Here is a 27581-nt window from a genome sequence, read left to right as displayed (position 1 = left end):
TTGTACTAAGAATTTATTTAGCATTTTAGGAGGTTGACTCACCCCTGCCAGGAGGGGAAGGTTGTTTTAGAAAATGTAGAACATAAGAATGGCCATACTGCATCAGTCCAAAGGTCCATCTAGCCCAGTATCCTATCTGCCAATAGTGGGCAATGCCAGAGGCCCCAAAGGGAGTAAACAGAACAGGTAATCATCAAGTGATCCCTCTCCTGTCATCCATTTCCAGCCTCTGACAAACAGAGGCTAAGAACACCATTCCTACCCATCCTGACTAATAGCCATTGATGGACCTAACCTCCATGAATCTATCTAGTTATTTTTGAACCCTGTTAAAGTCCTGGTCTTCACAACATCAGTGGCTTTTTAGGAAAGGTTCACTTGCAATACAGGATAAGTCTCAGGACCCAATTTATTGTTCAAAACACAGAAAGCTATGAATTGTAAAAAACCAAAGTGATTTTCCCTCCTCCCTGCTTTTCCCCTTGCCTTTCTGAAAGAAGATACAACGCTTTCTTAAATCCATGATGAGTCACGTGACAGAGAAGTAGCCTTTAAACCTGTCCTGGCATTCACCCTATCAATTAACAATTGTTCTAAATCTGTTTTCAGTGTACTTCACTCAAAAGGAAGATGTGCTGATATTTAAAATACGGTACAACAGAAAAGATTACAAATATGTAAAAAACCTAGACATTATAAAAAAGTCAAATACTGTAGTATCTGTAAAGAGTGAGGAGGTCATTTTGTTGATCTAGAAGACAGTACTGAAGTATTTTTCCATTTAAATGTAGCAGTGATAACTAGGGTGGGATACTGGAGTAGAGGGGACAAGGAATAATATAAATCTGTCTTTCCATTGATAGTGTGATTGGAAATGGTAACTTTATATTTTTGTCTATGATCCTGTGTGGACTACAAAAATAACCATAATTAATTACAGTAGTGATACATGAGTGTCCAAACCATGTTTTAAAATGTAGCTATTTTTCTTCCTGTGTGGAGAGGAGAGAGATTATTTGTAATCATGTCTGTATATATAACTAGCTAAAATGTGATTCTCTAACATTATTATAGCATTATTTTCTGTCCAACTAAACAAGAAATAAACATACAACAACATGTTTTGGCTACCAGTATATTTAACCATGGTAATTATTGAAGTTTAAAGTTTGCCATGGCTGTTCCTATATTGATGAAAGGGTTCTGTCTATGTAGGTGAGCCACCTTTTAGCTGCAGTAGCTAACAGCTGCATCTACACCAGGTGGTTGGGTCATTTTAACTATGCCAGGCAGGGGTGTGAATTTCTCACCTAACTGACATAGGTAGGTCAATCTAAATTTGAAATGTAGGCCAGGGTTAACACATGGTCCACACCATAAAATTATGCCAACATACATATCAGGTAGGAATATGAAAAAAACCCAACACTCAGTGTTGACAAAGCTATGTTGCAGTGAGCATAGTTGATAATGATTGGAGAAGAGAGATTACTGTGTTGGCAGAACTCCTCTTGTTGGCTTACACTGTAGCTACATTAAGAAGCTCTCCTGGCACAGGACCTGTAGCAGAGACATTGCCTGAGTGCCTTGCCCACACATAAAGCTGCAGCAGAGCAGGAAATCAAACACAGATCTCTTGAGTTTTAAGGTAGTACCCTGACCATATTAAGATTGTATTTTGAGTATCTACACAATGTCATTTTGGTCAAAAGTGGACCTTGGAAGAATATCACCATCATTTTTTACATCCAATCTCATTCTTGTCACTCGAAACTGAATGGAGATCACAAGATTTACCTGACATGGGCCATCAAAAATCATCAGATGCAATACCAGATTTGAACCTCACATATCTAAATTGATCCACTTTGTGTTTACAGTTACAGATTTGCTGTATATTTAGTAGCCATCTTAATACTGTGGTAGAATAATTTGTGTTTTTAAAGAACTATTTTCAGTAGAAAATAGAAATCAGCAGATGACTTAATGGAGAAATTTAATACTGTTTTGTTGAATGTTAAATGTTCCTATAGAAGAGCTTGTACTAATTTGTATATCATAGGCACAGTAACAGTGCGTAAATACAATAAAAGTACATAATCAAGAGTGTTCCCCAGTGCAAAAATATATCCTAGATTTCACAGTTTAAATCTGATATATATTATTTTTTGCATCGCTAGTGAAACAGGAATGGTTTTCTTCATCTGGTACAGTTACAAATCTTCCCTTAAAGGCTTTTTTCTGTGGCAGTGGCAAATGGAAGCGCTGTTATCAGGCTGGGGTAGAAGTTCCATCCCATCTCTTATTTCAGGTTTGTTAGCTTGGTGTTTGGCATATTTCTGAAATATGTAAATGACATATAAGATTGCTGACACACTAGCATGTAATTCATGTAATAGAATTCTCCTCTCTTCCTACTGAAACCTCGCTTTAAACCAGGGTGGGCAAAAGCCTCTTAGCGGGCCGGATCTGGCCCACCTCGGGTTTTTATCCAGCCCATGAGGCAGTTTCAGGCCCGCCCCCTAGCTCGTAGCCGCAGAGTGGGAAAGGGGCGAGAGCTCTTCTAACGGCTTCTATTTAAAGGGCTCGCATCTTCCCCAGCCTTGGGTAACAGGGGAGGAGAAGGCGCAATCCCTTTAAATAGAAACAGTTGAAAAGGCTGGTGTCTCTGGCTCCCTAGCAACACGCTAGAGACCCAGGAAGCTGTGAGCCCTCTCAGCTGTTTCTATTTAAAGGGCTCTCCTATTCCCCGCAGCTGCTAGGCCAGTGTTTCCCAATTTTATTTGGCTGAGGAACCCTTTTCAGCTTTTCAAAATTTCAAGGAACCCCTAGGTTTGTCAAGCAAAAAAAAGGGGGGGGCGGGGGAGGAGAGAGACCCACCAATTCATGAAATTCACATTCCGTCCCCAAGACACCTCCCCCCCATCTCCTTTCTGTGAGGTCTCATCCACTCTGTTCCCCTCCTCTCCATCACTTGCTATACCCAGCCCTTATACTTGTCTCAACCTAGTGAGAGTGAGGTGTGGGGTGGGAATGAGGGATTTGGGTGTGGGAAGGGGTGAGGAGTACAAGCTCTGGGAGGGAATTTGGATGCAGGAGAAGGGGCTGTTGACTCAGGGAGGGGGCTCTAGGCTGGGGAGTGTTGGGTTCAGGTGGAAGGTTGGGGTGCTGAGCAAGCCAGGGCTTGTGGATGTGAGGGTGCAGGAGTTTGGGCTGGATATGTGAGGAACTCAGGGCAAGAAGTTTGTGAGTATGATGGGCTCAGGACACAGATTTGTGATGTGTGGATGGTGGAGGAACGTTGTGGCAGAAGACTGAGGATGTGGGGATGCAGGAGTGTGGGGATGTAAGAGGCTCAGGACAGGGGTTCCAGTGTATGATCGGCTCAGATTTGGGGTCAGGTGGTGCAGGAGTGTGATGATGTTACAGTGAAATGGGGGTTTGGTCCCAATTGGGGGCTTGTTGGCCTGGCTTCATTTTTAAATAAAATATTATGTCAAACTCAAAAGGTTTTAGCATTGTCTTTATATGTGAGAGGGGTGAGGAACCTGTTTTGAGTCAAAGGTCACTGACTCACAAAAAAGTCAGTTGGGGACACACAAGTGAGATGCAAAAAAACAAAAAAAAAGCTCCTCCAAAAACCCCCAAGCCTCACTAATGTGGTCCCAAATGTACTGGTGGGGGTAGGGGACAGAGTGCTAGTGGGTGCTGGGGAGAGGGTGCTGCTGAGTGGAAGGATGCTGGCTCAGGTGGCAGGGTGCTGGGGCAAGGTGCTGGGACAGGCAGGTGGCAGGGTGCTGGGGTCAGGGACATGGTCCTGCTGGGCACTAGGGTGACTGGCAGGGTGCTGGGACAAGGAACAGGGTGCTGCTGGGTGCTAGCGTGGATGGCAGGGTGCTGGGGCTGGAGCCAGGGCCAGGGCGGTGCTGAGTCCTGGGGTGTGAGGCATGGTGCTGGGGCCAGGGCGGTGCTAGGGTGGATGGCAGGGCTGCCAAGGAGCGGGATAGGGATGGGGTGCAGGATCTGGGAGGGAGCTGGGGGCGGAAGGGGACAAGGTCTGGGTAGAGTGCAGACCAGATAGGTAGGGTGCAGAAGCAGGCTGGATGTAGGGTGTCTGGCTACGAGGGAGGGTGCGAGGAGGGGACTTGGGTAGGAGTTGGACCTCCCTGATCTGGCACCCTCTAGACCTGACTGGTCCCAGATGAGGAATTTTTGAACCAGGGGAAGTAATTTCAGGGCTCCTGGTCCCCCCTTTCCCACTAGGCTTCTTTGCACCTCTATCCCTTGCAACCGAACTAAGCTGCCCACCCCTGCTGGTTCCCTGCACTTCCCCCAAAACCATCCCTCACAATCCAAGGGAGTGCAGCACCAGTTCCCTGCAGCCCCTCACAGCCCAGCTGAGCTGCCCATCTGTTCTGTATGCCCTCCCCCATCCACCTCAGCCCAGCTGAGCCCTGCACTGGTTCCCTGCATGCCTCCCCCACAGCACAGCTGATCCCCATTTCCCTGCACCTCCTCCAAGCCCCACAAAACTGCTGAGCCAAGAGCCGATTCCCTGTCCCTTCCTCCCCTTGAGTCTAGCCCCGGTTCCCGGCACCTCCCTCCTCCTGCAGTCAAACTGAGCTCTGAGCTCCACACACCCCACCCCACCCCACAGCCCAGCTCCCCAGACCTCCCCACTCTGCAACCCAGCTGAGCTCAATTTCCCTGCACCTTCCCCCAAACCATGTAGACATGCTGAGCCAGTGCTGATTCCCTGCCCCTGCCTTCCTCCCTCCCTTTGGCTGTGTCTACACTGGCACGATCTTGCGCCAAAGCGGCCGCTCTTGCGCAAAAATTTGCTGCCTGTCTACACTGGCCGTGTGTTCTTGCGCAAGTACACTAACGTTCTCATGTATGAAATCAGGGCTTCTTGCGCAAGAACTACGATGCTCCCGCTCAGGAATAAGCCGTTTTGAGCAACTATTCTTGCGCAAGAGGCCAGTGTAGATAGGCAACATGAATTTCTTGAGCAAGAAAGCCCTATGGCTAAAATGGCCATCGACACTTTCTTGGACAAGAGTGTCCACACTGCCATAGATGCTCTTGTGCAAAAGCTCAGCTCGCACATGGAAGAGTGGATGTGTTCTTGCACAAGAAACAACCAGTGTAGACATAGCCTAAGAGTTTCCTTACATGAGCAAAATGAATTTTGTGTTGTGCACCAGTATTGAGTTCATGTGGATTGTTTGGATGTGCCACCCAAGTTATTAATAAATATTTTTAAACCTCTACCTTTTCCCTCTGCTGCCATGTTAGCTCCCCTGGTGCCTGCTGCCCCCCAACTCCTCACCCTCCTCTGCTGTCCTGACTCCTGCTCTTCTCACTGTCCTCAGCCCTCCTGCAACCCCCTTCACCAGCCATTCTCTCCTCCCTGTGCCCACTTCTCCAGTAGCCCCACTCTGATCATGTGAGCTACCCCTCCTCATCCCCTTTTCTAACACCTCCCTCTACAAACCTGCCCTGCGTCTCTCCTCTGATGGTGGTCCCTCCAGAATCCTCTGGCACCTGCACCTTCTCTTACCCCTGCACCCTCCTGGTGCCTCCCCCTTCCCTCACTTCCCCTGCCCCCTTTGCTCCATTTTTCCCTGATGCCCACCCCTCACCACCCTCTGCCCCCATTCCCCTCATGCCCCTCTGCCCTCTCACATGCCTTGCTCCATCCCAGCCTTCCTCATGCCCACCCCTTCTTTCAAGCCTTCTCCCAGCACCTCCCCTCACCCCTCTAGCCCCCAGTGCCCTTACCCTCTCCCCTCCCAGCATCACCCTGTCCCCCTCCCACTAATACCTCTCCTCCTGCCCTTTTCCTCATTGTCTGTGCTTGGCTCCCTGCCATTTGTCTCTCCTCCACCCCTGTCCCTTTCGCCCGCCGGGCGCCAGAGGGCAGGGACACTTGCGCGCCCGGGGGCAGGGCCCCCCCATCGCCACGTGCCCAAGGGCGCCCCCCCCAAGCGCCGCGCACCCAGGGCCGGCGCCCCCCCCAAGTGTCGCGTGCCCGGGCTCCCCCCCAAGTGCCGTGTGCCCGGGCCCCCCCCAGGCGCTGCGCACCCGCCCCCCCCAAGTGCCGCGTGCCCGGGGCCGGCGTCCCCCCCCAAGTGCCGCGTGCCCGGGGCCGACGCTCCTCCCAAGCACCGCGCGCCCAGAGCGCGGGCGGCCAATCTGCGGCGCTCCCGGGGTGCCTTCCCCTTCCCCTCCGCACAAGCACCTTCCTCTCCCAGCCCTTCCCCTTTCCCTCTGCACAAGCCCCTTCCCTTCCCTCCCTTTCCCGCAACTCAGCCATGCACTCCTCACAGCGCCCAGCAAGTTTAAAATCCCGGGCTGTGACGTTATGTCACGTCCGGGTGTCTCTCCACCTGCTGGTTTGAGCATGCTGCGCAGGTCGGCAGCAGCCAGCCAGGGGGAGCTCAGGGAAGGTCGCGCACGGCAGGGACGGGCTCTCTCTCTCTCTTTTTCAGAGGGGGTAGGGGAGCGCCGGCTCCTCGCGGAACCCCTCGTTGTGCTACGTGGAACCCCAGGGTTCCGCGGAGCACCAATTGGGAAACACTGTGCTAGGCAATGCATTGTCTGACAGGCACGGGGAAGGGGCCAGCCCTTTAAAAAGAAACAGCTGAAAGGGATCACAGTCCCTGGCAATGCACTAGAGTAGTGGTCCCCAACCTTTTGGGGCTGCCGGATGCCCGGGGCGGGGGCCACACATGCGCCGCACGCCCAGGGGCGGCACCACACATGTGCCACGTGCCCGGGGCAGGAGCCACGCATGCGCCAGGCACCCGGGGCTCAAGAATGGCCCTGGTCACTAGGTGTGCGCACATAAATGCCCTGGTGGGCGCCATGGCGCCCACGGGCACCACGTTGGGAACCACTGCACTAGAGGCAAGGGGAGCTGCAAACCCTGGTTTAAATGACTGGAGGCCCAAGTGTCGACCCTACATTCGATCCGAGAGGATGAAGACTTCCTCAATAGAAGGCAGCATTTAATCCTGCAAGCACGGCAGGCGAAAGAGCCAGAGAGGGCAGTACGGGACCAGGAAGAGAACTGGCAGCATGTAACTTCTAGAAGGGGGAAAAGGCCAGCACAGGAATCCCCCAATGCTATAGAGGTAAATAATCACTTTCAGGCTCTCTCCACAGGCTCTGCAGTGGTGACTGCTTTGGAAGGGACCTCACAAGGAAGAAACCGGAAGAGAACACCATCTACTGGAAGGCATGGGATGTGTAGTCCTAGGCATCGGGGTTCCACGACCACCATCCCCAAAAGAAGACGACGGGTGGTGGTGGTCAGGGACTCCCTCCTAAGACGGACTGAGCCATCAATCTGCCATCTGGACCTGAAATCTTGACAGGTGTGCTGCTTACCGGGAGCTCAAATTCAGGATGTGACTGAGAGGATTACTAAACTGATCAAACCTTCAGATCGCTACCCCTTCCTGCTTCTCCACATGGGAACTAACGATACGGCCAAGAATGACCTTGAGCAGGTTACTGTGGATTATGTAGCACTGGGAAGAAGGATTAAAGAATTTGGAGTGCAAGTGGAGTTCTCATCCATCCTCCCTGTTGAAGGGAAAGGACTGGGCAGGGATCGTCGAATTGAGGAAGTAAATGCATGGTTGTGCAGGTGGTGTCGCAGAGAGGGCTTTGGTTTCTTCGACCATGGGACTCTGTTCCGGGCACAAGGATTGTTAGGAAGAGATGGGATCCCCCTAACAAAGAGAGGAAGGAACATCTTCGCAGGCAGGCTTGCAAACCTAGTGAGGAGGGCTTTAAACTAGGTTCGTTGGGGGACGGTGACCAAAACCCTAAGGGGAATGAGAAAGTTGGATACCGGGAAGAAATGCAAAGAGGAACGAGCAAGAAAGGAGGACCCCTGATTCGAATGGAGAAGATAGGGCAATCAACTGGTTATCTGAGGTGTTTGTACATCAATGCGAGAAGCCTGGGCAACAAACAGGAAGAACTGGAGGCCCTGGCCCAGTCCAAGAAATATGATATAATTGGAATAACAGATACTTGGTGGGATGACTCGCATGACTGGAGCGCTGTCATGGAAGGGTATAGACTGTTCAGGAAGAACAGGCAGAGGAGAAAAGGAGGAGGAGTTGCACTATATGTAAGAGAGCACTGTGATTGCTCAGAACTCCAGTGTATATATAGAGAAAAACCTGTTGAGAGTCTATGGGTTTAGTTTAAAGCTGCAAACAACAGCAATGATGTTGTGGTTGGTGTCTACTACAGGCCACCAAATCAGATGGATGAGGTAGATGAGGCTTTCTTCGGACAACTGAGAGAAGCTTCCAGATTGCAGGCCCTGGTTCTCGTCGGGGACTTTAATCACCCTGACATCTGCTGGGAGACCAATACAGCAGTACACAGGCAATCCAAGAAGGTTTTGGAGAATGTTGGGGATAACTTCTTGGTACAAGTGCTAAAGGAACCGACCAGGGGCCATGAGCAGCTTGACCTTCTGCTCACAGACAGGGAGGAGAATAGGCGAAGTAGAGGTGGGTGACAACCTCAGAAGCAGTGCTCATGAGATGGTAGATTTCAGGATCCTGACCAAAGGAAGAAAAGAGAGTAGTAAAATACACACCTTGGACTTCAGAAAAGCAGATTGACTCCCTCAGGGTATGTCTACACTACCCTCCTAATTCGAAATAGGAGGGTAATGTAGTCATACCGCAATTGCAAATGAAGCCCGGGATTTGAATTTCCCGGGCTTCATTTGCATAAAGCCGGCCAGCGCCATTTTTAAATGCCAGCAGTTCGAACCCCGTGCCGCGCGGCTACACGCGGCACGGAGTAGCTAGTTCGGATTAGGCTTCCTAATCCGAACTAGCTGTACTCCTCATTCCACGAGGAGTACAGCTAGTTCGGATTAGGAAGCCTAATCCGAACTAGCTACTCCGTGCCGCGTGTAGCCGCGCGGCACGGGGTTCGAACTGCCGGCATTTAAAAATGGCGCCAGCCAGCTTTATGCAAATGAAGCCCGGGAAATTCAAATCCCGGGCTTCATTTGCAATTGCGGTATGACTACATTACCCTCCTATTTTGAATTAGGAGGGTAGTGTAGACATACCCTCAGAGACCTGATGAGCAGAATCCCAGGGGATGCTAACATGAAGGGGAAAGGAGTCCAGGAGAGCTGGCAGTATTTTAAAGAAGCCTTATTGAAGGCACAGAAAGAAACCATTCCAATGCATAGCAAGAGAGGCAAACATGGTAGGAGACTGAATTGACTTACAGGGGAAATCCTTGGTAAACTTAAGCACAGAAAGGAAGCTTACAAAAAGTGGAAACTTGGACAAATGACCAGCGAGGGGTATAAATGTATAGCTCGAGAATGCCGGGGGGTTATCAGGAAGGCGAAAGCGCAATTGGAATTGCGACTGGTAAAGGATGTGAAGGATAACAAGAGAGGTTTCTACAGGCATGTTAACAAGAAGAAAGTGATCAGGAATAGTCAGCATGGATTCACAAAGGGCAAGTCATGCCTGACCAATCTGATTCGCTTCTATGATGTAACTGGCTCTGTAGACATGGGAAAGTCAGTGGATGTGATAAACCTTGATTTTAGCAAGGCTTTTGATACAGTCTCCCACATTATTCTTGCCAGCAAGTTAAAGGAATGTGGATTGGATAAATGGACAGTAAGATGGATAGAAAGATGGCTAGAAGGCCGGGCCCTGCGGGTAGTGAACAACGGCTCGATGTCAGGATGGCGGTCGGTTTCTAGCGGAGTGCCCCAAGGGTCAGTTCTAGGACAGGTTTTGTTCAATATCTTTATTAATGACCTGGATGAGGGGATGGATTGCACCCTCAGCAAGTCTGCAGATGACACTAAGCTAGGGGGAGAGGTAGATATGTTTGAGGGCAGAGATAGAGTCCAGAGTAACTTAGACAAATTGGAGGATTGGGCCACAAGGCCAAGTGCAGAGTCCTGCATTTGGGACGGAAGAATCCCAAGCATTGTTACAGGCTGGGGACCAACCAGCTAAGTAGTAGTTCTGCAGACAAGGACCTGTGGATTACAGTGGATGAGAAGCTGGATATGAGTCAACAGTGTGCCCTTGTAGCCAAGAAGGCTAATGGCATATTAGGTTGCATTAAGAGGAGCATTGCCAGCAGATCCAGAGATGTCATTATTCCCCTTTATTAGGCTCTGGTGAGGCCACATCTGGAGTATTGTGTCCAGTTCTGGGCCCCCCACTACAAAAAGGATGTGGACACATTGGAGAGGGTCCAGAGGAGGGCAACCAAAATTATTAGGGGGCTGGAGCATATGACCTATGAGGAGAGGCTGAGGGAGTTGGGTCTGTTTAGTCTGCAGAGCAAAGAGTGAGCAGGGATTTGATAGCAGCCTTCAACTTCCTGAAGGGAGCTTCCAAAGAGGATGGAGAAAGCCTTTAAATAGAAACAGTAGAAAGGGCTCGCAGAGGAAGAAGGGGGCTTTCTCTGACATTTGGCCTCATGTAGATGGGGCCAAATGGTGGAAAAGCCTCTTCAAGGGGAAACAAACCAGAAGAAGGTATGCAAATGTGAGTGCTATTCTCATACCTCTTCCGGAGGGAAAAAAAAGACAGTGTAGCCGTACCCTGAGACACTGGTTTGGAGGATGAGTTTGGAGATAGGAAAAAGGAGGAACATAGTCAAAGGGTCAGAGACTAATGGAAAACAATCTGTCGAGATCAGAAATTAAGCATCACAAAACCCTCAGTACAAATCAGATGGGGTGGGTGTGGGAAGTCATGAGACCTCTTTTACGGTAGGACTCCAGGTAGCTCAGATCACTTCCCAATAGTAATGAAGTATGTCCTGCCAGAGTTCTTGACTAATCCCTTGCAATTAAGTATGTTCTACCAGAGTTCTTGACTGAGCCCTTGCAACCTATCATGATTGATGTCTTAAGATATGTGGACTAAATAGAAATCTGTGGGACTAGTACCAGTAGTAGCAAGTGAAAACGTAACCAAATGACACACAGTACAAACCTGGAACACTTTGTAATAATAGCAGTAAAGCCTGTGAGGCTGTAGTAATTCTCTTGCAACTAATTGTCCTTCTTTAGCAATCTTCCTAGCTTCATCATCATTTTCCTGAGAAATTGGAAAGAAACAGCAGTGAACAACAGTGCAGTCAGTGAATCACTCTATTCTTTTCTAGCAAGATAACTCTCATAAAGAGGACTGTTTGGCTCTGCAGTAATAGCTGCAATGCTATCCAATGTACAATTAGTGATAGCGTGCAAGAATACATTTAGTTCCAGATTTAAAGAATTTATCAATATGCTTGCATGGTCACAAAAACATTTATATCTTTAGGACTGCTGGTAAAAGTATTGATAGTCAATTGTATATATTTGGAAAAATACATCAGCTATCGCTTTACTGCATTGTTCAAGCCACAGGCCAGTTCACAAGGAGGTTTTAGGTGTCTCACACAGATTTGGTTACACAGAACAGAGAGCTGTAGTTGTTGTCTTTTCTTACTACATGTAATTAAGTGTTTCTGTTTCCAGCTTTGTTCTCTGTGAAGCTTTTTGACTGAGCCATCCTGGATAACACAAGTAGAATGTGTTTTGGTGATATGGATAGTGTATTAAGCATTTTTATTCATGTAATTGTATTCAAGAGTTTTAGAGCTTCATTTCAAAGCTTGTAATAACCTTCATCTGGTCCTTTGTGTACAACTACAGTACTCAGAACTGAAATATTTATTGTGTTTCTCACAGTGTTAGTATTGGTTTTGAAGCCCAATCTTTATTCTACATCATCAAATGATGTTTAGCCTATTTATAAATACCCCTTCTCTCTCATTTTATGTTATATGAAGGTGTTATTTTGGTATATCTGAGTAGGTTATCTGTATTAATTTCTTCTCTGTGATCACAGCATTTAAAAAAGTAATCTGAAGTTTGAAAGCAATTTTTAAAGATCTGAAAAACTGTTTAAAGTTATTCTACAGCAAAACAAGCATAGGCATGTGCTTTAGGCATGTGCTTACATAAGTTCCTTCCTGAATGGGGATGTTTACCTGAATTGGGACCTTACTTGCATGTAGTTAAATTAATAATAATAGCAACATACTCATCTTTTCCCTGAGTATCTCAGTGTAGAGTTGCACAACGCAGATGTAGCAATACTAAAGGAAGAGAACTACTAAGAATGTGTTTGCTTATGTCAATTTATCCCCTTTAACTTTGTTGGTAATAACACTCACCTTAGCCCATTTAATTTTTTCTAGCAAATCATCAAGGCTTCTTTTAATTGGAATATAATGTTTCCATGGTTTTAATTCACTGTAGAAGTGCTCATAGAATTGAGAGGCTTGTTTCAGTACTAGACAGTCACCCAACATGAGGTACGGAAATCTGTATGCTGCTACTGTCCCATCTACATTCACTTGATATTTGTACTGTAAGGGGAAAACAAAGATGCAAAAAAGGAGAATTTTTTTTTTTAATTATTACCTACCCCACAGTGCTGACCTCAGGGTCAATTAAAAATCATGCCAAATACTGCTCACCACAACAGTCCCACAGAAGTCAATAAATAAAGCAAGAGGGACATGGCCCAGTGATTTTGTGAAGTGTAAGCCCATTAAAAAAATCCCCAAAACTGAAAGGAGGGGTAAGAAAATCAAATGCTTTTATCTAGAAGACCACCAAAGCCTTTCCAGTCATCCATATCTGCTCCATGTTTTACATGCATGAATTCAAAACCTTATACAAAAACAATGAGGATGCCTGTGGCACTGTAAATCCTAACAGATTTACTTGGGCATGAGCTTTCATGGGCAAAGACCTACTTTTTCAGATTATGCTGACATACCCAAATAAATCTGGAAAGGACAAAGGTTTGGGTAAGGAAAGCTACCATCTAATTCTAGTCTATAGCTCATGATAGTTTTTACTTTCAATTAAAAGTAAGCAGAGTAATAGTTAACATTTACACTAAAAGTAATACAATGTGTCCACTTTGGAGATGTCTGTTTTTAGCATTTCTGATATAATCGATCTTATACCTCAGATGGTATAAAATATAATAGCTGCTGAAGTCAATGCAGCTATAACAATTTATACCAACTGAGGCTATGCTGCCTTTACTTCAGAAATTTATAACTCTGCTGCCACTTTGTTTACAGGATCACTACTCATTTCCCCCTAGGGATCAGCAGATTCATTACATTCTATTGACACCACTAATTCCAAATTAAAATTTTGTAAGGCAAATAAAGTTTACCATAATTGCAAATGAAAATGTTTTTAACCTTTTAGAGACTCTGTTGAACTGGTCCCCCAATGCTCTCCTTTCCATCTCCTCACTCACCTTGATGTGGTGTGACTTCATACCATCCCTCATGAATGGCACAATAATAATCCAAGCAGTTTCAGAGAACGGAAACAGAACACTGATGCCAACCATGCCTGCCTATTTTCTGAATTACATTTAAGAGTAAACCTGGGGACAGTGCCCCCTGCTGACAACCCTTCCAACCTCCCCCTCCCTCCCCCCAGGATAGGCAGCCCTAGCTCTCCTCTGGCCATTGGGGAGGGCCAAGCTGAAGTTTGGCAGCCCTGGCTCTCTCCCCCTGGCTTCTGGGCCCCGCCCTCCGGCCAGGCCAGCCCCAGCTCTCCCTTCCCCCCTCTGGCTCCCAAGGAGTTGGGCCTGGCCAAGGCCACAGCTGGCCTTACTCTCTCCCTCAGTCCACTGGGGGGTGGGCCAAGCCAAGGCTGCTGCTGGCTCAGCTCTCTCCCTCAAACTGCTGGGGGTGGGTTGGGCTGGGCAGAGGAAGGGCTGGGCCTAAGCCATGCTAGGCCTGGCTTTTCCTCCGGCTGCGAGGAAGGGTCTGGCCCCAAGAACCCCCTGGCTCTCCCTCCCCAGCCGGACCCTGCCCGTCCCCTCATCCTCTCCCCACTATGTACATCCCTACCTCCCCAGCCACGCCCAAGCTGAGCTGGGCCTAGCTTTCCCCATGGCTGCCAAGGGGTTGGGCTGGATTGAGGCTGTTGCTGGCCCAGCTCTCTCCCTGGCTGCTGGGAGGGTTCAGGCCAAGGCTCCACAGTCTTCCCCCCATCTGCCAGGGGCAGGGGGCCTCACACTTTTCCACCTGGCTACCAAGCACCAGGAAAGGAAAAGAGAGGAGGGAGGGAGAGGTTACTGGACGTAGAGTGATGTGATGTTGTCACTCTGTTTTCCTGCAGGAAACATTTTTAAAATATATAGAGAGAGAGATGAAGAAAAAATAACATTAAGGCTAAGTCCAGCTGGCAGGAAACTCTGACTGCAGATGTATGCAAATACACAAAGTAAAGGAGGATATTACAAATCCACCCCATCCTTGCTGTTCAGATCTTGGTGGTACTGACATAACAATGGAGTTGCAAGTTCAAATAAATCAGCAGCATTCAATATGCTTTTCTGACCCACTGCTACAAGAACTATTTTTGAAATAGATGGTGTACCTACATCTATAAAAAATATGCCCACTGTTTTCATGTTATGTAAGAAATGTACACAGTTGTTGTGGGGCAGAAATCTGAATACAGGCCCTGTTGCAAAGCCTACTAAGTCAACGAGATCACAGTGGACAGCACAGCATGGCTTTTTTAAAAAAAATGCTTATACTATGTTTTTATTTATGGGTAAAATATCTATTTTGTATGGACAAATTTGCCCAGGGAAGCATAACTGTTTCAAACACTGAAATGCAATCAGTAAAGTTAAAAAGGAAAGTGGCCTGTTAATAACCATTTAACTGTAAACTAAAGCAAGGTCTGCAATATAATGTGGCACACCTTAAAGAAGTCAAAGAATCCCATCAACTGAGCCTTTCCCAGCTCTTTCTCCTTGTCTCGGAAGAAGAAATATCCTGTTATTCCAGCATCTAGTAGCTCTGGATTCTCTTTAGATAGCTGCACCAATTGAAGACGTTCTTCTCGGCTGTCTCGACCTCTGAAGAAAGCTAGCTCCGTTTTGTTGTGCCAGAAAGGGCCTACAGAGATTGAATGACATAAGGGAGAGAAAACAGCCTTAAAGTCTTCAAACTACACATGCTCATACATTCAATATGATTTTATTATAATATCAGACTAATGCTCCCATGTATGGTAAAACAGGTAACAGCATAATTTCCATTATGAACTTACTCATTAATTAAAGAAGCCTTTAAGCCTCACTGGTAAATATTTGTCCTGTTCTGAAGTTTTCTGAACAAGAGACCTTCAATCTTAAAAGTCCACCCAAATACCCCAAGACATAATTCCAGTCCCCATTAGGAACCTCTGGTAAGCAGCCAATTTTCCCAGACAGTGTTGAAGGGTCACTAAAAGGTGACCTGCAGAGGGAAAAAAAAAGATGGTGTATTCTTTTTTTTGTATCATTACAATGTACAGTGAAAATCTGTAAGATTTTCACTTTGCTTATTGTTATACTTTTAGAAATTTCCAAAATATCAAATCTTGCCTTTCCTGTTAGTGTTCATGGAGGATCCAGAGAAGTGGAATGGGAGCTTATTCCACCCTTAATTGAAGGAACAGGTATACTGAGTCATTAACAAGAGTCCTTGTCTCCAAACTGTTTATCAGGTATTTGAATTAAATAAATATTTGGAGAGTGAGAGGGAGCTTTAAACTGTCTAAATAAACATCACTTTCCCAGTTAGGTTTCATTTTTTGTGTGTTCATCATGTCAAATTCCTAATTCCATGAGCTGCCGTAGGCTCTCCTAGGAAAAAGAAAAATTTTCTAAAGTTGAAAAACACAAATGGAGGAACAAAGCCCACTCCTTAAGGTTTTCTTTATACATAGACACAAATTTTCCATTTGCAGGCCAAATTAAATTTTTTTTCAGTGTAGTGGAGGCTGCCCTGTATGAAGTTATGCATTCTTTTTTCACAGTTTAAACAATTACAATAGCTCAAATCCCATTTTAGGAATTGAACAAATATTTGTTTATAATTAGTGCTCCAAAGCACTTTTTTAGGATGAAGGGAATTATAATCATGATATGTACATCAGCATGAATACACCATAACTACACTTTCCTAAGTGCCTATTTTCTAAAAATGTTTCAATGCAAAATGAAATACTTGTACTTTGCATACCAACATGACAGAGCATAAATTACTTCAAAAGGATGTTTATGGTCTGTTTTGTGAACTCTTATATAAGTAGAAGGAAGAGATTATTATGAATACAAATTATTTTTCTCAGAACCCAAATGAGAGACTGTTAATTTAAAAGTCAATGGTGTTGCATGAGTGTAACTACAGTCTGAATTGAAGGCCAAATTTTCAAACCTGAGTGCCTAATATTAGGCTCTGAAATCCACATTTAGGCACTAAAGAAGAGCATTTTCAACTGATGTCAGTGGATGTTGTGAATGTTCACTACTTTTGAAAATCAGGTCACTCACAGATACTTACATAAGGTATCTGGTTTTTTAAATGTTGGCCAATGTCTCTCTTTACATATATTCTCTTGTTTTTGAAAGGTTTTTTTCTCCCTGAAGGTCAGCATGGAACTACAGAGCTGGAATTCATATGCAAACTTGACTGGGTCTGAACAGAAAGTGGGAGTGGATAGCTCATTACAAAAAATAATTTTCCCTCTTTTGGTATTCTCACCTTCTCATCAACTGCTGGGAATGGGCCACGTCCATCCTGACTGAATTGACCTTGTTAGCATAGATCCTCTGCACAGTAATGTGCACATCCATCTTTTCACGTGTACATATATCTGCCAAACTGAAGTTTCCATTTCATGCATCTGACAAAGTGGGCTCTAGCCCATGTACGCTTATGCCCAAATAAATTTGTTAGTCTTTAAAATGCTACAGGACCCCTCATTATGTTAACATCTATCCTCTTTACTTCACTTTTGGCAAGCTTATGAATTCTATCCCATTGATTTTTAAAGGCTACAAATTCTAATATACCTGTGTTTCCTTGAATAGAAAGGAGGTCATTTGTAACACCACGCAGGGTTTCAAGTGTTGAACGGGTTATATCATAAGTTGGAAGGACTAGGTCTCTTGAATCCACAGAACCACACCATGAAATGATAGGTATAGGGCCAGGTGTATCGTTAGCTGTTCGATGTTCCATTGGCCAGTCTCCAACATTAAGATAGAACTCTACATCAGGGAGACGAACCTAAAAGTATATTCAATGCAGGACAAAGACTTACACCTCAACTGTTCATGATTTAAAAGTAAATTATGGTCATCAGTTTTCCTGTGTGACAAAGAATCATTCATTTTCAGTGTTGCTGTAGCCGTGTTGTTCCCTGTATACGAGAGGTAGTACCTTTTTTCCCCCCAGCAATTTCTGATGGTGGAAAGGACCATGCTGTAGGAGACTACTTTAAAGGAAGTGGGCAATTAAGGGTATAGGCAGTAAAGTATGTTACAGTTTATTATAATGAGCTCATTATTTGCCCCACTGCCTGAAAACCCTTAAATGCCCACTTCATTTTAAGTGGTCTTCTACAGCATGTGTGACTCCTTATGCTTAACAATCTGTTCCAATTTATATTTAGTGCTCACACTCTAGTTACCTTCTCCAGACATGAAGAACCGCTCTGAGACACTCAAAAGGTTGTCCCTTCCACCAACAGAAGTTGGTCTAATAAAAGATTTTATGTCACTTATCTTCTCTCTCAGAATCAATCAATCAGTCAGTCAGTCAGTCAAGCCACCAAACAAAGATCAGTATTATCTGAGTAAAGACACATTTTACAGGCTCAGTTCCGCAAGCTATCTGTGTAATTGGAATTCCAATTCAGGAAAGCCTGTAGAATCACTGTGTCTGTAGTTTTCCTACTGACTTCAATAGGCTTTGGATCAGGTAATTAGTTACCAGTAACAACAGGCTTCCCAAACATATGGTATCATGCAGATGCAGAAATAATAATAAAATCTTTGTTTAATAATTAAATATGCAACGATAGTTTAAGATTTGTAGGAAAGTAAGCGTATGAATATAACATCCAAATGGAAACATATCCGTGTGATCCAAAAGTCTTTAATTAAAGTCTTATAGAGCTAGTACCTTTCTTGCCAATGAAAGCAACATTTCATCTGAGAACATTTTGAAGTCTGTGTACTTCCCTATAGAACGGCGGTAGATGTGATTATTGAGAACAGTGTAATGAACAATAGCACCTCTTGTTTGCCCAAACCTTGTTGGGACTTCATGAAGCATCCGCTGAAGGTTGATGGTGGGAAAAGAAGTGAAGTCCTTAGTAACTTGAGGCTCCTGGGATGGACAAGAGAGAATATTCTGCCAGGTCTGAGAATCTTCTTCTGGACACTCACAATACTCATGATAAACAGGCCCTGTGGTAAACAAAGCAATGAACATCTGACATCTGTGATAACGTCAGCTCACAATGCCCTAGATTCCTGATGCATACTAAAATTTAAAACTAGAGCTGCTGAAGTCTTTGGGGGTTTTTATTTAATTGTATTTATTTAATTTATTTATTTATTAAAAGGACCATTTTTGTAAACAAATATTTTCTTGGAAAATTTTCTCTCTCTGAATTTTTTGATGAAAAAATAAAAGTGACTCTTTTTTCTTTTTAGAAACCTAAAACAACTAATCACCAAAACATTTTATTTTGTCCAAAAGCCAAAAAAAGCCCCTCAATTTTTTTTTTTTATTTTCATGGAAAATATTTACCATTTTTCAATCATCTCTACTAAAAAAGACAAAGTTGTGTATCAATATCATGCTATCTTTCACTGAGCCAGAATTCCTACAACTATTTGAAACAAACATCAATAATATTAGTCAGCTGTACAGTTTCATTTATCAGCATTATAACCTTTATTTAGAACTTTATAGTGTCACAATATTTACATTTAGTATGAGGTGCTTTCTTGTGTGTAATTAATCATGTAATTACATGTAATCTGTCTGTCCTTTTTGATCAGAGTGGATTAATATACTGCAATAAGACTTAAGCATTTAAGTAAACTTTATCCTATGAACTTCTAGCAAAAACTAGTACCATATTCTGTCATAGTTATGTAAGTATGCTCCAGCATCAACACCCTGACTACTGTCTTGCTGAAGTTGCCATATCATCCCTACCAGTCAACTTCACTTAACATCCATAATTTTTCAAAACTTTTCAATCTTGCATCAACAGTTTCTACTATGGTATCAATCTATTATCCCATCCCTGCTGTCCTTTGCTACGGTTCTGTCTTATGCTGGTGAACAGTAGAAGAAGCATTAAGTTTGCTTTCATTTTTGCTGCTCCAAATCATTTTGAACTAATCCTTCAATGTACTGCTTTTAAATCTCATCTTAAAACCATTTTTTATTGTTTTGAAGTGTTTTATAAGAAAGTGTGTATAGAATGGCATACAAAAACAAAACTCTGATCTGGAGAAGGAAAGAGTGGAAAATAATGCTAAAGAAGTAATTTTTTTCACGGTTCATCCTTTCCCCCTTGGTAACAAACTAATTGTGAGAAGAGAAAAGACCAGAGAAGCAGACTAGAAATGTGAAAACAATTTCCTTTCATTTTCCCTTTTAAATGGAACTTACAGTGTAGGAACCAGCGTTGATCTAAGCTCTGCCTATCAGAAGAAGAGAACATGGGGCTGATTATAAGATTTCAAAGTCTAGAAAGGACCATGTTTTGGAAATCACAAAGGTAAGATTGACTGAACACATTATGAACTGCTAGGTATAACATAGATTTTCTTGCTTTGCGAGGTGAAGATTCCTTTAGACAGCTATAGCACTACACTCTTGCAGATGCTGTGCTTAAGTGGACACATGCCAGAAAACTCACAGCCTCACCACAAATAAAGATGTTCTGTCTGTGCTGTGGCACATCACAAACACTGAAGGTCACCCTACAACAAGAGCTAGGGAAACATGTTCTAACACAGGACCTAAAAAGTCCAGGGATTTCCATGCTTAAATTTTTATGTCCCATAACCTGGCAATGATCTGCATGTAATTTATTTCTACTCTTTTATTCCGTGTAAGAGGAAGGTTCCTTAGGGGATGCTTATCCCAGAAAAAGCTCCAGTTTGTTACCAGAGTAGCCAAAGTTTAGTCCATAGCATTTCTGTAGTTGTTACCATAAAATGTGAAACTGAAAACTTACCTTTCAAAATATAAGGAGATTGAGCTACATGTTCATTACCATAAAGTACCTCAATCTTTAACCCTTCGTTGACACTCCCATACATCCGATACAGTATAAGAAATGACCCATCATTCCTATCCAAAAGGCTAGGGATGTGGATCCTGATGATTTCACTGGAGGAAAGTGCTTTAATTTCCACTTTGAACTGTGTTCTTCCTGAAAAGAAGAATATAAAAATAAACAAACAAGCAAACAAAAGATGCCACTGATGGATCAAATTCTACTCTGAATTATGCCAGTGTAAACCTGACATAACTCAGTGACATTTCTCTGAATTTACCCTGTACATTATTCTGAGTGTACAGATTAGTGGTCATGTTTTATAAGATACACTAACATTATTTTCCAAGAATGTGTGTAAGAGAAAGAGATCACCGTGTCACGTTTTCCTAATTATATGTCTAATATAAATCGACAGATGAAAATAAACAAGATGTAAGTAACCTTGATGTGTGACAATTACAACACAGTAAGAATGCCTTAACTGTATTGAAGCAAAGATACCAACTTCGTTATTCAGCGTTCAAGTTAATACTGTGAAGATATATTAGTTCCTCAGGAATCAGAGAAAAGGAAAACCAAAATAAAACACAATAGGAGTGAAGAATTCTTACTAGCTGGTGGGAAGGCACTTGCAGCATGCAGAAATCAGATACAAAATCATAGAAACATATGGTTTAATTGGATCACAAGGGTCATCTAATCTAATCCCCTACCAAGATACAGGACTTGAGAGAGAATTATTCCTTCAAGTGAAAGTTCTTCATAAGGGACGTTGTATTCCTCTGCATCCAGTTGTTCAGGAAGGGACAACTAAAGCTCCCATTTCCTGGAGGTTTCAGTGCATGGATCCAGCATGCCCAATAAGGCATAGCTGTTTCACATGGTGTCAGCTAGTCCATTAACAGTCACGATAAAACTGTGATGTTGCTCTAAACAATGATCCTTTAGATCTTTCCATCAGGCCACCTGCTGACCTCAGAGGGGAGAGTTCTCTGCATGATGGTGAAAAGATGTCCCCCATTGTTGTAGAGGAAGAGACCTCTAAGGACAGTGCTGAGGTGATCAGAAGTCTTGGTTCCAGGTCCTGCTAGGGTTGCCAGGTGTCCAGTTTTTGCCCGGACTGTCCATTATTCGAGTCCCCCGTCCGGTAAAAAAACACCAGAAAATACTAGACATGTAAAATGTCCAGTATTTCTTGTTTCCCTTGGATGGAAGCCTGGCAGGGACAATTTTTCCCTGCTGCATTTGGTGGGGGTGGGGAAGTGAGGTGCATGGGAAGCCTGGCGGGGACAATTTTCCCCTGCCATGTCTGGCAGGGAAGTGAGGCATGCAGCACCCCCTTTTTCTTTTCTTAACAACTTTGGTCTCCCCCCCCCCTTTTTTTTTGCTCAACAACTGTGGTTTCCCCCTTTTTTTTCCCTCAACAGAATTTTTTCCTGGTGTTTTTCTTTTGCCGGGGGTGGGTTGGTATTTTTTTGTTAAACCATCTGGCAACCCTAGGGCCTGTTGCAGTGCTGACAGTGGTTTCAGTGTGGAGTCATCTTTGGAATTTGTGTGGATTCTTCTGTGAAGGCGTCTTCCAATGCTATGAATGATTCTTCCTTTCTAGAAATAAACCTTTAGATTCTAAAGGATAGGCAAAATGCTTTTTTGAGTAATATCTGAGTTATATATTGATCTGGACTGTGGCTGGTCCTTTGGGGTCAGAAAAAAAGTATTTTTATTTGGTGAGACTGGTTTTCATAACCTCTCATCTGTATGAGGGGTGGTACAAGTGGTAGTAAAAGAAAACTGGATTGTCTAAGGCAGTGGTCTCCAACCTTTTAACAACCAAGATCACTTTTTAAATGTCAGAACAAGCCAAGATCTACCGCCCCATCCTTCTCCCAAGACCCCACCCCTGCCTTGAAGCCCCACCCTCTCTATTCTCCTCCTCTCCATCACTTGCTATACCCAGTCCTTATGTACTCTACACTGCCGCTTTTTTTTCAATTCTTCTGTAGAAAGAGGTTTTTCCAACATTTGGCCTGTCTAGACTGGACCAAATGTCAGAAAAACCCCTTCTTTTGGAAGCCCCCTTATTCCTCGTGGAATGAGGAATACAGGGGTTATCGAAAGAGCATGTTTGCTCTTCCACTAAAAAAAGCAGAAGAACAAATGCGTCCCTGGATGCGGAACAGGTTTTCCGGGATATCTCTGGAATCCTGGAAAATCTCCTGCAGTCTAGCTGTACCCTCACTGGGTTGAGACAGGATGTGTGAGCTCTGGGGTGGGAATGAGGGATTTGGGTGTGGGAAGGGGTGAGAGGTGCAAGCTCTGGGTGGAAATTTGGGTGCAAGAGGAAGTGGAGAAGGGGATGCTAGCTCAGGGAGGGGGCTCCAGGCTGGGGAGTGTTGGGGTCATATGGAGGGTTAGAGTACTAAGCAAGCCCCAGGCTTGTGGATGTGAGGGTGAAGGAATTTGGGTTGGGGTACGTGAGGAGCTCAGGGCAGGGGGGGTCCAGTGTATGATAGGCTCAGATCTAGGGTCTGGGTGTGTGTGTGCAGGAGTGTTACGATCCTGCGGCCAGATGGGGGCTTGGCCCCAATTGGGGGTTTGTTGGCCAGGCTTCATTTTTAAATAAAATATTATGTCAAACACAAAAAGTTTCTGCATTGTCTTTATTTCTTAGAAGGGCAGGGAACCTGTTTTGAGTCAGGGGTCAGTGACCCACAGAAAAGTCAGTTGGGGCCATACAAATGAGATGCAAAAAAACCTCCACCCCCCCCCCCCACCCCAAGCCTCACTAATATGGCCCCAACTGCGCTGGTGGGAGCAGGGGACATGTACTGGGGAAGGGTGCCAGTGGGTGCTGGGGCAGGGGATAGGGTGCCAGTGGGGGCAGGGGACAGGATGCTGGGGTGGGGGCAGGGTGCCAGTGAGGGAGAGGGGACAGGGTGTCAGGGGGGTAGGGGACAGGGTTCTGCAGCAGGGGACAGGGTGTTGCTGGGGGCAGGGAGTCCCCCGCACCCACCTCCTCCCAGGACTCCTTCTGCCCTACCCCCCGCAGATCAGGGAAGCCCCAGCACACGCCTCCTCAGGGGCCAACTTCCCCCTCCCACAGAGCAGGGAAGCCCCAGCGTGCGCCTCCTCCGGGGCCGACTCTCCTGTCCCGCAGAGTAGGGAAGCCCCAGCGCGCGCCTCCTCCTGGGACCCCCCCCCCCCCGCAAGTTCCCGGCACGCAGTTGCAGGACTTCCGTCCACCCTGCAGGAAGCTGGCACTACTTCCATTGTCGCTGGAGGTAGGCAGTGGGGCTTCTTGGGTGTGGGGGAGAATGGGGGGGCCAGAACACCTTGCGATCAACTGGTCGAGCCCTCGCTATTGATGGGTTGGTGACCACGGGTCTAAGGTGATGGCTTGTATGGCTTCCAGTTAGCCAATGTGGAGAAGCAGAAGTGCTCTTTGTGTCTGGCTTGGTGTACCTCAGGGCTACTCAACTTTGGAAGCCCTGGGGGACACAACGATACTCACAGGACATGCCGAGGGCTGCAACTGAAGTGTGGTTGCATGTGCATGCAAATATATATGCAAATAGCTTATTTCACACTGAGAGGCATGAATACAAACCACTTCCCATAATGCCCCAACACTCCCTGCACTTCTTCCCTGCGGGACTAGAAATGCCAACACCCTGTACCTGTCTGTTCAGCCAGCCCATCCACTTGCATCTTTCAATGCCTGGGAGACGCCTCACCATTGTGAAGTGTGTCCCAATGGAGGCTATGTTCAAAGGATCCCATCTGTGGGCCACGTGTTGAGCCCTGCGTAAACCCAAACTGCACCATAGGCCACAAACAAATGGGCCAAGGGTCGCATGCAGCCCACAGGCCATGTGTTGAGTAGCCCTGGTGTACCTTATGGTGGAGGAACCCCAGTTTTAGGCTAGAAGTAGCCCTTACTAAGTAATTTGCCCTGAACTGACACCCTCAGTAGTAGCCCCCAGAACCACATATTATAGGGGGTCTTCTTCCTTTTTAATTTTTTAAAATTGATAATTTAGGCAGTTGGGAAATTTTCCTACTAAAAGGATCTTAGATTATTTGATTTTCAGATGAATAAGTAGAAGAATTAATGAACGCTGAGAAGTAATGAATTAGCCATCCCTGGGTTCCATTGTGCGGCTTGATTGTGGGAGCTGAAGAAGAGTAATGGCCACTCTGACCTTTAAACTCCCACAAAAGAGCATGAGGAGGCAGTGGGTGCATATGCAGTCTCAAAAGATACTGCTACTTCAAAGACTCCAGGCTCATGCATGTGAATCACATGTTTATTACAGTGGAATCTACACTGACACCTACTCAAAGAATTATATATTTTTAATGCAGAAAAAAATCACATCTTCTAGCTAGTGGCAATTCAATTCAGCACCTGCTATAAACCAACAAGACTTGTGGGAGAAGACAACAACCTGACTCAGTGCTCATCAAAGGACAAGTAGGTCCCCCAGATGGTGAGATGCAGTGGGAAAGTCATAGATAATTAAAATAATTTTTTTTTATTTCTTGTATTCCTTAGGCATACTAACAGAGCAAAACAGCAAAGCACTGGCAGAGAAAAATTAAGAAACAGGCATTTCTGAAGTAAATGTAAGGGAAGATCAGTGAAGAGATTTGAAGGTCTGTGTGTCTATGTGTGCGTGTCTACACACACATACTTCTATGTATATAAAACTTTACCAGCAATTATTTTATATACAATATTATTTATTTTACAAAATATATGGAGAGAGAAAAAATAAATAATTGTATATCTCTACTAGAGATGTTGAAAATCATGTAACAGGGGAAATCTCAGCCGTTACACCAAGGGTGAGCAAGAGGCTGCCCCCGGGCCGGATGCACCGGATCCAGCCCGGGCTGCCTCACTGGGACCCTTCAACACACCGTGGCAGCAGCCGCTTTCAAGGAGGCTGCTTCATTCTGGGAGGGGGAGGGAGGTTTTGTGCTCTGTCCCGCTCCATAGCAAAATCTTAGCTTCCATTGGCCAGTTTCTGACCAATAGCAGCTCTGAGATTTTGCTGGCAGCAGGGGCAGCCAATGAAGCCTCTCTCTTCCTCTACCCCCTCCACACTTTGCCAGGAGCAGATCCACGTGGAATAGCTTGAAACTGCAGCCTTCAGGTTCCTTACTGGGCTGCTGAGTGGCAGCTGCCTAGGTAAGGGCCTCCCAGCCAGAGCCTGCCTCTGGCACCCACCTTCTCCCCCACCTACCTACCCCAGGCAGCCACCCAAACCCTGTGTACTCCTTTCCCCCAGGTCACAACTCCCTCCCAGACCTTGCATCCCCTCCTACACTCTTCCCGCAGGCCAGAATCCTCTCTGGCCCCCATAACCCTACCTGCCCCTGCACCCAATTCCCAGCCCCAAGTCATCACCCAAACCCTCTGTACCCCCTTCACCCAGGTCACAACTGCCTCCCAGACTCTGCACCCCGCTAGAGCTCCTCCCTCTCCTGCACCCATAATGCCTCCTGGACTCTGCACCCCAATTCACTCCCCCAAATCACAACCACCTCCTTCACCCAAGCTCCCTGGCAGACTCCACACACCCCTGCACCCAGTCTCCTACCCCAAGCTCCCTTCTGCACCCAACCACTGTCCCAAACCCCTCAGTAGAAATGCAGCCCTTGACCACTTGTCAAAATCGTGGCTTGCCCTTCCCCCCCCCCCCATTAAAAATTATTGCCCACTCCTGGGTGACACAGTTACCCACACTGTGGGCTCTTCAGTATAAAGCTTATAATTTGCATAGCTTGGCTTTATACTGCAGAGACTGCAGTGAAGCCTCCCTTGCCTGCCTGGCTCTCCTCCCTGGGAGAAGAGCCAGCAGCCAATGTCCTCCCTGAGTGAAGCCGGATAGCCCTTGGCCTCCCTACTCCCAGGGAAGTGGCTTGGCTGAGTGTATCCCACATTAACTGATAAACATTTGTTTATCGGTTAAGCAGTTAGTCATTTACACTCGAACATCGCTAATATGTACTACATAGTTTAGAGAATTTGTCTGTTTGATCAAGAACTCTTCCTAAATGGTAAGAGCTTCAAGCAAAGTTTGATTGTGCCAGGAAAGGAATTGCTTCTCATAAAACCAAACAGAAACAAGACACAATCACCAAAGCAAGTACAGTCCTCAGAACTGATATAACTGAGTGAAAGGTGAAAGAGACTGAACCAAGATGAGCCAGAAAAATAGAATGAAGCTGGACTAGGATTACTTCTCAAAAAACTATATAGAAAAGAGAAAAAATGGAGAGATTTGGAGTTCTGTTCTGGCATAGCTAAATCAATGCTTAAGATTTGAAATCAGGAGAAAACGTTATTGGAAACCAAATTGACTACAGTCTTTTTTTAGTTAAAACAGTGAAAGGGCAGGGTTGCATGGGAAGACACACTGCACACTGGAAGAGTAGTGCGGGTTCTAATGTTCTCCCTGAGGGTGTCACACTGGGACTGTACGTATCTAAAGGTGCATTACTGGGAAATGCATCTGACGTTGCAGTGGCCTGAGTCTGGGTTCCCGGCCTGGGAAGCGGAAAGGAGATGGGAGAAAATCGTAGCTTCATTGGATCCGCTTCTCGTCCTCAGTCAACTCCTTCGGGCGACAAGTTCCTCGGCTCCGGAGCCAGGGGTGCGGCTGCGAGCGCCGGGCCGGGGAACAGGGGCGGGGCAAAGGCGTGCACGGTACCTGGCGGGGAGCGGGTGAAGTTCTGCCCAGCTGCGCTGACCGCCTGCATGTAGAAATACCTGACGGGCATCGTGAGCGCCGCTTCCAGGCCGGGCCCCCAAACCAGGCTCCTCTCCGCACTGACAGGGTCTGGGGGTGGCCCCGCCGCTTGGCAGAGCAGCAGCAGCAGCCGCGGGAGCAGCGAGGCGCCGCTGCCCCCCATCTTCCTGCCCGGCGCAGAGATCCCGGGCCGGGGCGCTGAAGGAGAGGCGAGCTGGCTACTTGTGATTGGCGGCTGCTTTGACCAATCGGGCAACGACCTAGCTGCTTCCCTGCCCGGCCGGCTGCGGAGGTTGCCCGCGGGGGGGGGGAGCCAGAGGGGGCGGGGCCTACGACGCCGGGCGGAAGGTTTTCACCTCAGTGCTCCGCGCCGCCGGGACACTGCGGGGGGCGGCCCCTCGCCCTTGGCAGGCCCGGAGCCCGGGACAGGCCCATTCTCGCTCCTGCGCCCTACACGGAGCCGCCCGGCCCGGTACCAGCCCCACTGGCCGCGGGGCCTCCCCCACCTACCTGAGTGGAAACCCACCCTCCCCGCTGGAGCGCGGCCGCGGGCGGGCAGAGCCTGGGGCGCCCGTTTCTGATCCTTTCCCAATGCTAATTACCCTGAGATG

General features: G+C 46.1%; 1 protein-coding gene across 2 annotated transcripts; it reads right to left on the bottom strand.

Moving 5' to 3' along the window:
* On the bottom strand, positions 1 to 27248 carry POGLUT3 (protein O-glucosyltransferase 3). 2 transcript variants are annotated; one of them, XM_089775647.1, is made up of 8 exons: positions 26932 to 27248; positions 20168 to 20365; positions 18088 to 18374; positions 16974 to 17190; positions 14834 to 15030; positions 12256 to 12450; positions 11028 to 11132; positions 1 to 2339 (listed from the first exon to the last, which is right to left on the bottom strand). In XM_089775647.1, exons 1-8 carry the CDS (start codon positions 27131 to 27133, stop codon positions 2214 to 2216), a joined length of 1527 nt encoding a protein of 508 aa, XP_089631773.1. In that variant the 5' UTR covers positions 27134 to 27248; the 3' UTR covers positions 1 to 2213. The 2 variants fall into 2 exon arrangements, with proteins under 2 accessions (XP_089631773.1, XP_089631774.1); XM_089775648.1 differs by having other exon boundaries at positions 26991 to 27117.
* Between the last annotated feature and the right edge of the window lie 333 nt (positions 27249 to 27581).

Source organism: Pelodiscus sinensis, chromosome 1, assembly GCF_052426305.1.
Source record: "Pelodiscus sinensis isolate ZL-2025 chromosome 1, ASM5242630v1, whole genome shotgun sequence".
Lineage (NCBI taxonomy): Eukaryota > Metazoa > Chordata > Testudines > Trionychidae > Pelodiscus > Pelodiscus sinensis.
This window is presented reverse-complemented; position numbering and strand designations above follow the sequence as displayed.

Bases quoted from the DNA above. Each gene is read 5' to 3' on its own strand.
- POGLUT3 (XM_089775647.1), bottom strand. From the start codon at position 27,133: ATGGGGGGCAGCGGCGCCTCGCTGCTCCCGCGGCTGCTGCTGCTGCTC. The intron at 15,031-16,973 runs GTATATTAGAAT...CAATCTCTGTAG, and splicing joins TTCTATTCAAGGAAACACAG to GCCCTTTCTGGCACAACAAA. The intron at 2,340-11,027 runs GTTTGTACTGTG...TACATATTTCAG, and splicing joins ATTATTACAAAGTGTTCCAG to AAATATGCCAAACACCAAGC.